The sequence below is a fragment of the Mercurialis annua genome, linkage group LG3 (assembly GCF_937616625.2).
Source record: "Mercurialis annua linkage group LG3, ddMerAnnu1.2, whole genome shotgun sequence".
Taxonomy (NCBI): domain Eukaryota; kingdom Viridiplantae; phylum Streptophyta; class Magnoliopsida; order Malpighiales; family Euphorbiaceae; genus Mercurialis; species Mercurialis annua.
This window is the reverse complement of record NC_065572.1, coordinates 56,013,625-56,027,114: the sequence shown is the minus strand read 5'-3', so window position 1 is coordinate 56,027,114 and position 13,490 is coordinate 56,013,625. Positions and strand designations below refer to the sequence as shown.

Sequence of the window (13,490 nt, the reverse complement as noted above, 5' to 3'; positions counted from 1 at the left end):
ATAAAAAATGTAAAATAGGGTAAAATTGACAAATTTTCAACGTCAAGATAGGATTGAAAAGGGGATGAAAGGTCGGGTTTTTTTTTAAAGTATTAAGCCCTCCGAATTCCTTTATGAAACCGAAACATCTAAATTTCTGACCTAATTTCTAGATCGGTCTAAACAGTATCCAAATAATTATTCTTTATGAGACAGAAGTTATGTTTGGTTTATAAAATAGATCCGGAATAGAATAATTATTTCATATAGAATAGATATTCTTTATTTTGGTGGATGGAATAAACAACTCTATGCAATTGCTATTTCTTGCTTAGCTACTCTTCTTAAAAAAAAAATTGGCATTCTATTCCTCATAAATAGATATTTTATTTTATGCTATAGCCAGGGCCATAACTAGAGAAGGTCGAGGAGGGTCGTCCGACCCTTCCTCGCTAGAATTTATTTAAAAACAATTGATTTTTGAGGTATTTTTTATATATAACCGCCCCTATAATTTTAACCGCCCACTATAATTACAAATTTATACATTTGTACCGTATAACAGTCGTTTGATTTTTTTTTAAATAGTCAAATATAAAAAATTTGACTCTTTTAAAGTGAAGTTCTGGTTCTGCCGCTGGCTATAGCCAATATGTAAACATAATTATATTTGAGACACACATAGCATAACCAAGAAACACGATGAGCGGCCGCCCCCCTGATGATTGATAGTCATTATTTGTTTTCATATGTTATTCATTTATTTAATTATTATTTAATTGTTTTATTCTATCCAACATTTAAATTTATGCAGGGCGGGTACATATTTGTGGTGCAAATAGAAGTGATCCTTTTATTCTTCTTTGAAATGTATTACTATAAAATGTATCAAACGCTAATATTTGTTTTAATATATAGCTATGAAACTTTCGAGCATAATATCACATGTAAAAAGTGAGAAAGAAAACTTGAAACAATTTTTGTTGTTCATGAAATTTCCATAATTGGTAATTAAATATATAGTATGTATATTTACATACTTTTCAATAAATTTTATTCTATGCACCATTTCTTATTTGTACAAAAATTAATGTATTCCGTGCTTCTGCGGTGTTTTTTCCGTGTTTCCTTATTCATATCTATAATCATACCTACCCAATTTACCTAAAAAAATTCAAATAATAATATCAACAACCACGACAACAACAACAACAACAATAATAATAATAATAATAATAATAATAATAATTATTGTTATAGTTAAAAATAAATTTATATGAACTATAAATAATGTTTAAACTTAAAAAGAATAAAGAGAATAGTTGATAAATATAAAGTAAACTTAACATTTAACTTATTTTGACTTAATTTTATCAAGAATTTTATTTTTTAATTCAAATTTATCTTATCTAAATAAATAAAAATTAAAAATATTAATTTAAAAAAGGCCTAATAGAAAAACAAAATCCAAACCTTTGCAGGGTGTTGAAATTTTATCCGAAATTTATAATTTTTGTAATAATGATCTAATTTCAACATTTCGTTACAATATTAGCCATTTTTTTTCAATCAATTTAATTTTTTTAATATTTCACCTCAATTTAATACCTATTAGTTTTATTTGACTGTCTAGTCATTTTTAACTTCAAATCCATTTTTTTCTTCAACCACTGAAAAGATAAAAAATTTAAAATTAGATTTTAATATTATTTTTGATTTTTTTAATATTAAAAGTTAAATTTTCAAATTCTAGAAAATGAGTTTTCCTAATTACAGAATTATTTTATACATTCAAATAAAAATTGAAAAATTAAATTGATTAGAAAAAAAATAGAATTGCAACGAAATATTAAAATTGGGATATTATTACAAAAATTAAATTTTTTGAATAAAATTACAACAACCTGCAAAAGTTTTTATTTATATTACTACTAGGCCTTTTAAAAATAACTAAACTGATATAATTATTTGATAAATGATATTTTTATATTTTTGTAATTTTATATTTTCTATATAGCTCTATAATAGATAATAACATTAATGAGAAATATCAAATCTCAGATTTTCTTCTTCAAATGGAAACATTTTCTTTAATTATTTAGGTAAATTTAACAACTCCCACAGTATAAAATCATAAGAATTTTTTCATACTTTTTTATTATACCATACTCTAATTTTGAAGCATTGATTTGTTAAAAATTGTTCTTTGAAGTGATTGTCCTTTACAGATTTATCCTTAATCCAAGCCCAACACAATGGAAAATTTTGGTACCTCACTTAAAATTCTCAATTATCTTATTTATATGCAATGTAAATTTCTAGATTTTATGTCTAATTTCATACGATTTGTACTAATGTGTTGATCTTACTTATTAAACTATCCTGATTCAATATCTTGTTCTTCATTATTTTGTAGAAAATGTGAAATTTGATGCAAGTCAGTATGATTTTTTTGGGGGAAATGTGATGGAATTTGAAATAGAAGGATCTGAGAAAGCAGCTGATGATGAACAATTTCAGTTATCTGAAAAACCAGAGGTTAGAACTTTAATCTGAATAGTAAATAAATAAAAAATCGATCATGAATTATAAGTATATGAGAAATTGAATGATTTACTTGTATATCTAATGAAGGTCATTTTATGAAGGCAAAACTTTTTTTCTATCAACATTTGTATTTGTTTGATTCCGCATTTATAATTGATAAAAAAAATATAATTAGCATAACTTTCAACCACTCTCAAGTATAAAAAATATAATTAGCATAATCTTCAGCAACTCAATTATATAATTTTCTGTTTCAACAGTCTGATCAATTTTCAATTTCTAAACCAAATGTGGCCTAAATAGCATAATTTTCAATCCAATAATTGCATACACCATATACTCTCAAGTATAAATTTGGTTAAGTTTTTATTTTGCCTTGCAGTTGAAAAAGGAAAGCAAACCAAAAGCTTCCACTAAGAAAATTTCCAATCCCAAATGTAAGTAGCTACTCAAACTACTTACACTATAGTTCCACTATAGTTCATTATTTTGTTGGGTGAATTTTAATCGACAATCTTCCAACTATATATCATGTCTCTCTCACTATTATTGTATATATATTCTATTCTTTAACTTCTATTTTATATCAGTATTTTTCGACGTCACTTTAATTTCATTTCCATCAAAATATAATAATATGGCGACCAATAAGAACTTTATAAGTCATATTAAATGACATCATTTAAAAAATTTATCGATCCAAATAGTACTCTAATTGGTCGCTATATCATACCAAAAATTAAGCTGAAATGACGTCAGAAGTAATACTGATATAAAATAGAAGTTGAAGGACTACCGATGAAATTAACCTCATTTTGCTTCACTATTAAATGTCACTTATTTCTCACAATTTGATCTATTTGATTGAACGGGTCAGATTCACTAAGCAGAAGAGTAATAGGAACTGTAAAATGGTATAGTTACCATAAAAAGTATGGATTTATAATACCAAATGGAGGTGGAGAAGATGTATACATGAATTTTTCAGATCTAAAATATTATGGAAGCTGCTTACCCCCTTTGCCTGGCACACATGTGGAGTACGAACCTATAACTAATTTTGATGGAAGAAAACAAGCAATTAATATCATGAAAGTTGAGCTTCCATCACAAGTGATAAGCTTTAATAATGCTAAAAATGTAATGAATTATTGTGCGGTTGCTAAATGTGGTGCATTGGATAGAACTCAATCGACCAATTATACAATGTGGAAGGCTAATAGTTTTGTTGAATGTGGAGGTGGATGGCCTGGTTTTGCTTGGTGTTGTTATTGTGGTAAAATTGGCTATTTTCATCATATGTGATATCAACTCACTTGTAGTGACCATTTTGTTCATGTCTTTTAAGAAAATAATATAATTTTAATGTTGGTTTCAAATTTATTTCTTTATGTAGATGACTTGGTAACGACTGTAACGATAAATAGAAAGCGGAAGACTAATAGAAAATGGCCGATAACTGAAAATTGAAATGATTAAAAGAAAGATATCGAAAGGGTTAGAAGGAGAACCGCAAATTACTGGAGAATGATTGTGAAAAACGGCCGTCCAATTTGTTCTCTCTTAATTCTGTCATTTCGCAATCATTAACTGAAAAATTATTTTATTTTCATGTATTTGATATAGAAGGCGGCTTTATAACAAAAAATATATAGAGAAATTACTCTCTATGCTTCTTTTTTGGAAACTTTTGTAAAAATATCCTTTTTATCTTTAATCTACCAATAAATTTATAATAATCTACTAATAAATTACTAACAAATCAGATCTTTGAAACGAACAGCCCCAGGGCTCTTCGCTGGAAAGATACGACGTTTTTTTTTTTGAAATATAGATGTAAAATAAATTTATTTAAATTTAGTTAATTCGAAGGTCGGATGGAAGCAACAGATCAAAAAAATATGACGGTTGTTAATTTTTTTTAGTACAATTTAAACTACTAATAATATATTTAGAAAATTAATTAAGATTTAATATAATACGGAGGTGGTGAAAATTTATTGGCAAGTCATAGTACTAATGGGCCGCATTTTCTTTTAAAGACCTCGAAAAAGCCCCGACAATTCACAGATAGGATAGTTGTGGTCATCACAAAGATGAACTGTTTCACATGGATGCGAGGATCGTCCCTTTCATTGAAATGACTCAGTTCCAACATTTTTAACTTCGCTGGTAGCTTCTCGTCTTCTAGTAGAGAGTATTTATCCAAATTGATGAACCAGTTGCCATTGTTTCCTAGCATATTCGCCTGGATTTGCTCTGTCTTCTTAGCTAAATAATGATAGGAATCAGAATGGGTTACTTCTGAATTCTTAAGGAAGCATCTGGTTTTTTCCTTCTTGAGCGTGTCATTTTCCATCTCCATATTGCCCTGATCCTCGTACAACATATTTGTGAACCAGCTTTGATCACCGGTGTTTTGGTTAGTTGTTTTACCTTGCAGCCTGTCATAATCCTCAATGCATTTCTTCTCAGCTTCATCCCTTTTTCTCATTTCCTCAATGAGCTTGTTGTTAGAGGCAATGTTTACTCTTCTAGTAGCAAATGTCGACTCAAGGGGCTTTAAAAACTTAATGAACCATTTCTTGAGATCATAAGTCTATCTCTTGACGTAATCCATGACTTTCCCCCTTAACTGGTCCATACCGGCTTGCATTGCGGCTCGTAACCCGTAAGTTGATTTTGACATTCTAGCTGAGTTGACTGATCCAAAAGTTCTACTAGATGACGATTTTCTGAAGGCGAAATTTCTTAGCTTCTCACTAATCCGTTTGGCTATTTGTATTGCGGTTGTTGGAGTCGATGGTGACTTGGTAGGGCTAGTCAGTTTGATCAATCTCTCTGTTTGTCTTTACCGAAGAGCAATTAGACGAACTTTCCTAGTCGGTACATCCACAATAGGTTAGTACATGATGCATTGCGTACTGGATGCATGAGTGAATGATATGCATGCTCATGATATGCAAGGTTAGTTAACACGTAGCACGTAAAACAATTAATATCATAGAGACATATTGTTCCTTCCAACCTTATTCCTCCCACGCACAGTTGCAAGCGAGGTTTATTCCTAGGAGTTTTGGTATGGGCTGTCGCATCTGAAATGCTAAGGTCGACATGTACCTTCAAGGTCTTTTCTAGCAGTCCTAAAACATACAAGTAGTATAGTCAATGTAACCTCTTAATTGGAAGGTGTTCAAACATAGAAAAGGTAGACCTCATGGTCCTCTGAAAGAATATCTAGAAATTAATTTAGCCTGACGGATGATCAAGTGAATGGACTTTACTTGACTGGATATTAGAGGTTAATCAAGTGAGTGGACTTTATTTGATTAAATCTTGTATTTAGATCTGGCCTAGTAGGGTATTTTTAAAAATCTGGTTTTTAAAAACCAAATAAAAGTTGTTATACCTGAGCTAAAATTGAGATTAAAACTGGATATTTTTGAAAATGGATTTAGAATCCTTACATTAACATCATGTCCCAAATACAAACATTATATTGGGTATTCCCTTAGAGGATAGTGTCTAAGCTAGAATACATGTGGGCTGATTTGACGGGTTCGATTGTAACTGGTTTAAGATTCCCACAGACTAATATACTTTTGATATCAATCACAAGTACAAGCGACCGATTTTTTGGGTCGTGAGTAATGATGACAAGAGAAATCTAATGCAATTCAACAGGTGTAGATATGTCAGGTAAATAAGTGTGATTTATAAGATGCAAGTCGTGTGGTTATGTCTATGGAAATTGTTTTCGGAAACACTTTTGAAAACGTTTTGGGTTCTTAATGTTTAAAAACAGTTTGATCATCCCCAAGTGGAATCGCCACTGTGACCGGAGCGGGGTTCTGGGCCGCTCGCTCAAGTTTCTGCATGACTTCGAATCAAGAAAGGTTTTGAAAAATTGAGTCGCCACCTAGCTAAGCTAGAAAATGTCTTTTCTACCGACTAGACAACCTTACACGATTATGAGTGCGATCATCGTGCATTGGACCAAAAGACCATGTTTGATGGATACTACCAAAACTCTTGTACTTGCCTTATCAATCACATTGCATTTACATGGCATATCTTGTATATCTCATCTGAGTCATACATGCAGTCCACATGATAATGTGTTAGGAATGTAAACAAGTCAGAAATTTGGTAAATGAAATCGATAAAGCATGTGAGACGCATATATGACTCGATATGGACTGTCATGTACGCATGTAGCATATACTCCCAAACAAGCATATAATTTTGAGTTTTTATCATGTAACAAACAGAGGTGGGTCTTAGTCATTTTATATGCATAAAACCTAAACCAGATTTATATGGGATATTGATTTTATTTTAAGTCATCTTGAATGCCTATACAGCCAATATTTATTTTTTTCATGTCAATCATATGATTTCTAAGTGGTTTGTTGGACTTGCTGAATTTAAAGTTAAGTTAACGTGGTTAAATTATTAGCCTTTTAATATTGAATTTGGACATGCTTTGTAAAGCGTATAAACATCGCAAACATACACAAGGACAGTTGATATAGATACAAGATTAAAAATACTTTTTTGCCTTTTAGAACCAAAGTGTTTGACACTCGTCTGTCGTCTGGCTATCTGTGTGATCAGGATCTGGAATTGGTCAGAACACGGAAGTTCTTTGTCTCATTGATACGTAGCCATTGGTCTAAACAGAGGTCGATTCTGAGTTTCAACAAATCCGGAATTGCTGCTGGAAATGTCTGGTCTCTAGCGGGCCTGGGCTTCGGGCTCCGTCCGTCTTGACAAATTACAAAACATGGTTTAATTCTGAAATACATTGGGTCTAACCCATTACAATATATAATATAAAAATACAACTAATTAAAAAGTTGTGGGCTCAAACATGACCCAATTTCGAGCTCAAACGAGTTATGAAACACGAAAACAAATTCTGGATCGATTCTGGAAGATATAGGAGGAGTCTGGGCTGAAGAATGATGACGCTGACTGGAGTGGTGGTGGCGGTGACGCCGCTATAAGGTGGTGGCGGCGCCACCAGAACCTAGTTCGCGGGAGTTCGTCGATTGGTTCGATTTTCATGCAAAAACAACAAAAACGCGCAAAAACGTAGAAAAAACGTATTGGAACTTTCTGGGATCAAAATATAATAATTAAAATTGATTTAAACATCCTAAAATCATGTTTCTAGGTTGATTTCATGGTAATCATAGAAAAAACAACAAATATGGCAAACATGGCGATTTATGGCTAAACATGCGATTCTAACATCAGATTTGAAGAGATTTAACATATGATGATTAAAACTGGCTGAAACAACCTATAAACATGTTTCTAAGTCAATTTCATGGAAATCATGAAAAAAGACAAAGAACATTGCAATTACGGCAAAAATATTGAAAGTAAACTAAACATGCGTCCTTGATAACAAATTTCAATGAAATTTGATAGAGATGCATAAAAGTGATAAAGAATATAATTGGGTCTTCAGAATTACCGCTATGAATCTTAGCTCGTTTTTTGGCAGTCCGGATGAACAATCTAGCTTAGATTCAACTAGCAGTAATGTGTTCTTGAATGGATTGATCGTAGAAATTTGTTAGATTGACTGGCTTGTGTGTGTGTGCGCGTGTGTGGAGACGTGTGATTCGGTCAAACTAGGTATTTTTAGGGTTCATGATTTTGTTCTAGGTATGATATTGTGCCTCTCTGGTCTGATTTCCAACTAGGCTGAGTTAATGATGTATTTATAGTGATCAGATTAGGGTTATGGTTTATAGAGTTAGAATTGAGTTAAAAGTCTAAAATGAGTAAATGAGTTAGATTAGAAGTCCAATTAGCATATAATTACAACAATTAAATTCGTATTAATGCATGCATGAGGTTTATAAATAGTGCTAAATGGCCTATTTGGTGCATAAAAGTGTCAAAAAAGACTCCTAAGACTTTAAGGCCCTGTTTAGTTGTGGAAAATACTGGCTGTTTTCCAGAAAATTATTCCAAGAAAACTGGAAAATAGAATCTGTTGTTTAGTTGTATTATTTTCTAATTTAGAAAACTAGAAAACAATTTTCATAATTTTCCATATTATAACTAATGGTTGGAAAACACCAAAAACATGTTTTCTCACTTTTTCTTTATTAAAATTAACTTTTAGAAAACACAATTTTCTAATTTATATTTCTATCTAACAAGTTCAAAAAATACTAAAAAAATTAATTTAAGAATTTAACAACGAGAATCAATATTTATTCAATCTTAATATTAATGAATTTTTTTTAATCATTAATAAACACTTGCATGTAGAAATGACCACAGTTTATAACTATATAGTTCACAGTTCGAGAAACACTTGAACCGGCCCTAAACCGACTCTTGAATTGTTTCGGACCGTTTTTAAACCGGCAAATTCCGGCTGCACCCGATTCGAAAAATTAAAAAATACATTAAAATAAATTTAAATTTAAAATAAATTTAATATATTTAATTATATTAGCAATGAATTATATAAACATATTTAGTATATAATTTAAAATTTATATTTTTTAAAATATACCATATTATTTTCGAATTAAGTCATACACATTCATCATGATATAAAAAAAGTTCCTTAGCACATATTTTCTCCTCATATTTAAATTATGTATTTATTTTAAATTAAATATTAAATAATTAAAACTCGAATTTCAATTCTTTTTAATATTTTCTAAGGTTAAACAACATTCATGAAAAATAAAAATACAAAAATCTCGTTAAAAAGATGTAGTATGTTGTTTAATTTTAGAAAATAGAAAATAGAAAACAATAAAAAAAATTAGATAAGCAAACAAAATTTTGATTTTCTAGTTTTCTATTTGAAAAACAAAAAAATGAAAAATAGAGAAAATGAGAAGAAAAATGAAAACAGAAAATAGAAAATGTTTTCTACAGCTAAACATGAGGGTTTCTATATGGTCAATTTAGTCCATCAAATTTCAAACTGGCCCATAAACTTTTAAGATATTATAATTAGTCCAATCTCTTAGACTTAGATCATAATCTCTATGGATTTTTACAGGCCATTCGCGGATAATTACGTTTCAATTCTTCAAGTTTGTAACTGCGCAGTGATCTAGCCCGCTTGAATTTAGACATGCGGATTGCTAGCTCGTCACTCGGACGAGTTTTTTTAGATATTATCATTGGACGATTTACTCCCTTATCACTTTTTACTAGTTCGGCTATCGTCAGATCCCGATGTCAGAGGAGGATTTTATGCGTTTATTACAGATTATGGACTGTTTTGTTACCAGATAATGCCTTTTGCCTCAAAAATGCAGGAGCAGCCTCAAAAATGCAGGAGCAACGTATCAGCAACTCTTTAATTAAATCTTTAGAGATCAAACCGGGAAAATATATGGTGGTGTATGATCGCCAAAAGCGTAAGCCTTAATTATAATCCATATGTTCACAAAAGGAATTACATTATAAGTTTGTAAGCTATCCTTTTCTTAAATACTATATTTTGAGGCTTCTTTATTCGAACTTTTTGTTTATTCAGTGCTGGAATAGTGGTTCTAAATGATGAATGGAAAACAATTGTCAGGATGTTGGGAAACAATGGTTCTGCTTTTGGAAGTGCCAGGAGTCAATTCTGGGTTGTTGATGCTAATGTAAGAATTTCCGGACCGCAATTTTCTAAAGTTTTCTTGTTGACATCTAATAAGTAGAACTTCATCTCTGTTGGAATATGCCTAGAATTCTAATTCTAATTTGTATTAGGATTAATGAAGTATTTGGGAGAAGGATAACTTTGTTATCATTGGCTAATTAGGAAGTATAAATCCAATTAGGATTAATATTCCTAATGCCATATAGACTATTTATTCACTATATATACACTACCTTATTCACCTTTTAGAATACACCAAAAACCGAACACACAATTTAGACATTGATATGAATAAGGGGAAAAGGGGGTGTGTGTGATGTGAGGAATATAAGTTATTTCTTACCCTTTTGGGTTACTTCTTGTAGAGAGTTAAACACTTTGTGGGTTTTTCTTCTAAGGGCATATTTATTAGAGATGTTCTCTATTTGGTGATTCTCCACCAATTTTGTACTCCTTTTGATGATTAGTGGATGGCTCGAATCTTTCGCCCGTGGATGTACGCTTTAAAGCAGAACCACGTAAATCTCTTGTGTTATTTATTATTTTTGCTATATTGTTATTTGTTGATCAAATCCATTATTAAATACCTACCAATGGTTTCGATTCCGCTGCGCATACCAATCCGGTCACGAACAGGTCACGACAATTGGTACCAAAGATTCAACAATCGGTATCAATGTTACAACAATTGGTATCGGAGCCAATTTGGTTTTCAGATTTAATTTTGGATTATGGTTATTATGGCAAAGTATTATTTGAACGATTTCGCAAGGCGCAATTACTTGACACAGAGAATATTTTTTGGAGATAGAGAAGCCATCAAATTTGGAAGTGCCGAAAGTCGTCAATTGAAGACGGACTTGGGTATTAAAATTTTTAAGGAGATTTTTGTGATGGAGATCAATATGCTACTTTGAACTACAAAGAAGAAAGGTATGATTTTTCTAAACACACAACTATTTGAGGATTTTATAGAGCCTTTGTAAGATGAATGATTGGGGTAATCTCTTTATACTCTCATGAAATTCTATTAGTGATTTGAATCTAAAATTGCTTTTAAGAGTTTATTGAATGAAGAGTTCGTTTGGACATAGTCAGATTTTGATAAAATCATGACATTGTAAAAGAGATTTTGTTTTGAATAAGTAGCAATCTTAGACACAAGATGGATTACAACGTTTGTAATTTGGAATAGCGTCATTATTGGATCACTCATAAGTCAATTTGTTTGGAGATAATTAGATGAGAACTGAATGCTAGCGGTTACAGGCGACTCGGGTTAGAGAACCAGTCTACGCTTAAAATTGCAGCATAATTGTTTTTTATCCGAAATTTATGCAGATTCAGTTTGTTCATATCACATATGTGCCAATTTCGATTGGTTTTCCGTCTACAACTGAGTTGATAGTGGAGTGTAGTTATGGGTAACGGTCAATACATGCAGAATTTTGGGTTTTGGTTCAGTCAAGGGCAAGATGCATAATGAGGCAGTTAGAACAATAGTGTTTGTTCAACATGATTTCTATATGCACATGTCTGGTATCTCAATATATAAAACTACGAGTTTTATGGGTTATTTGGCGATGAAGTGAGATTGGATGCTGCACTTGTGATGTATGCTCATTGGGTTGGTCGACTTATGAAGATTAAGGGATATGCTACGACCTCAACATTTGTTTTTTGATTTAATCATTATAGGCTACTAATGACGTTTGTTTCTGGTATCAGTTTTAAGACCAACAAAATTCGAAGCTTCGTGAAATTTTGATTGATACACCCGAAGATAATAAATCTTCATGTCATTTTGGTTTCAGCAAGTTTAAGACGTTCTTGAAACTTGTATGGTCCTCCTCAAAGAACCTCTTTTGGAATAAGTTCAGTTTGGACTTAAATGGAGAAGGTGGAGCACAACAGTAATCACAGTTTATTGGAGAATTCAAGTCAAGGTGGAGATTGTTGGAATATGCCTAGTAATTCTAATTTGTATTAGGATTAATGAAGTATTTGGGAGAAGGATAACTTTGTTATCATTGGCTAATTAGGAAGTATAAATCCAATTAGGATTAATATTCTCAATGCCATATAAACTATTTATTCACTATATATACACTACCTTATTCACCTTTTAGAATACACCAAAAACCGAACACACAATGTAGACATTGATGTGAATAAGGGGAAAAGGGGGTGTGTGTGATGTGAGGAATATAAGTTATTTCTTACCCTTTTGCGTTACTTCTTTTAGAGAGTTAAACACTTTGTGGGTTTTTCTTCTAAGGGCATATTTATTAGAGATGTTCTCTATTTGGTGATTCTCCACCAATTTTGTACTCATTTTGATGATTAGTGGATGGCTCGAATCTTTCGCCCGTGGATGTACGCTTTAAAGCAGAACCACGTAAATCTCTTGTGTTATTTATTATTTTTGCTATATTGTTATTTGTTGATCAAATCCATTATTAAATACCTACCAATGATTTCGATTCCGCTGCGCATACCAATCCGGTCACGAACAGGTCACGACAATTGGTACTAAAGATTCAACAATCGGTATCAATGTTACAACAATCTCTTTCTGATATGCTCAGAATCATCCTACTATTAAAAAAATTGCAAAAACTCTATATATAGATTTCAAGCTGATGACAACAAATTCTGACAACTTCAGTAACATGTACAATGAAAGATTCTGTTTCCCAGATAGATATTGTATTGTATCGCAGTTGTTTGTTAACACGTTACGCGTTATATTGAAATGTTTGTGTGCTTATCCAGGGTCTGATAACACAGGAACGTGAAAATCTTGATTCAGAAGTCCAGCCATTTACAAGGAGGATCAAAGAAGTGAATCGTCAAGGACTAGGGCAGGGCGCAAGTCGTGTACAAGTGGCATGTGAATTTAAGATTCTATTAACTTTTTACTATATTTTGGGAAGGCTGTCATGTTCATATAATTGCCTAGTATCCATTTTAATTTGTCTGATCTGATTTCGTATATTTGATGCTGGCCGGGTGCGTGAAGTGAAACCTGATGTGCTTCTTGGATTATCTCCAGTTGGGGGTTTATGAAGCAATGATGCTTTCTGATAGCAATCTTTAGTGTCAATTGAACTTGAGATGGATATTGTTTAGAATTTGTGTCATAATTATAGCGTAATGTGAAACATTTGTTAAGTTCTCAAAGATAGGAACACAATCAGTGTATTGCTTAACCTTATACTCTGCTCACTTGGGCTTTAAGAGCTTCGCAAATTGCAATCTTAAAGACAATATATATGTTATATTTGCAGAATACGAGACGTAACAAACAAGAACATTTACAATC

General features: G+C 31.6%; 1 protein-coding gene across 1 annotated transcript; it reads left to right on the top strand.

Annotated features, from left to right (window-relative positions):
* The first annotated feature begins 2,161 nt into the window (after window positions 1-2,161).
* On the top strand, window positions 2,162-3,842 carry LOC126671657 (cold shock domain-containing protein 3-like). The gene is made up of 4 exons (XM_050365442.2): window positions 2,162-2,247; window positions 2,396-2,517; window positions 2,909-2,963; window positions 3,404-3,842. The coding sequence occupies exons 1-4, from the start codon at window positions 2,235-2,237 to the stop codon at window positions 3,829-3,831; spliced, it is 618 nt and encodes a 205-aa protein (XP_050221399.1). The 5' UTR covers window positions 2,162-2,234; the 3' UTR covers window positions 3,832-3,842.
* The last annotated feature ends 9,648 nt before the right edge of the window (window positions 3,843-13,490 follow it).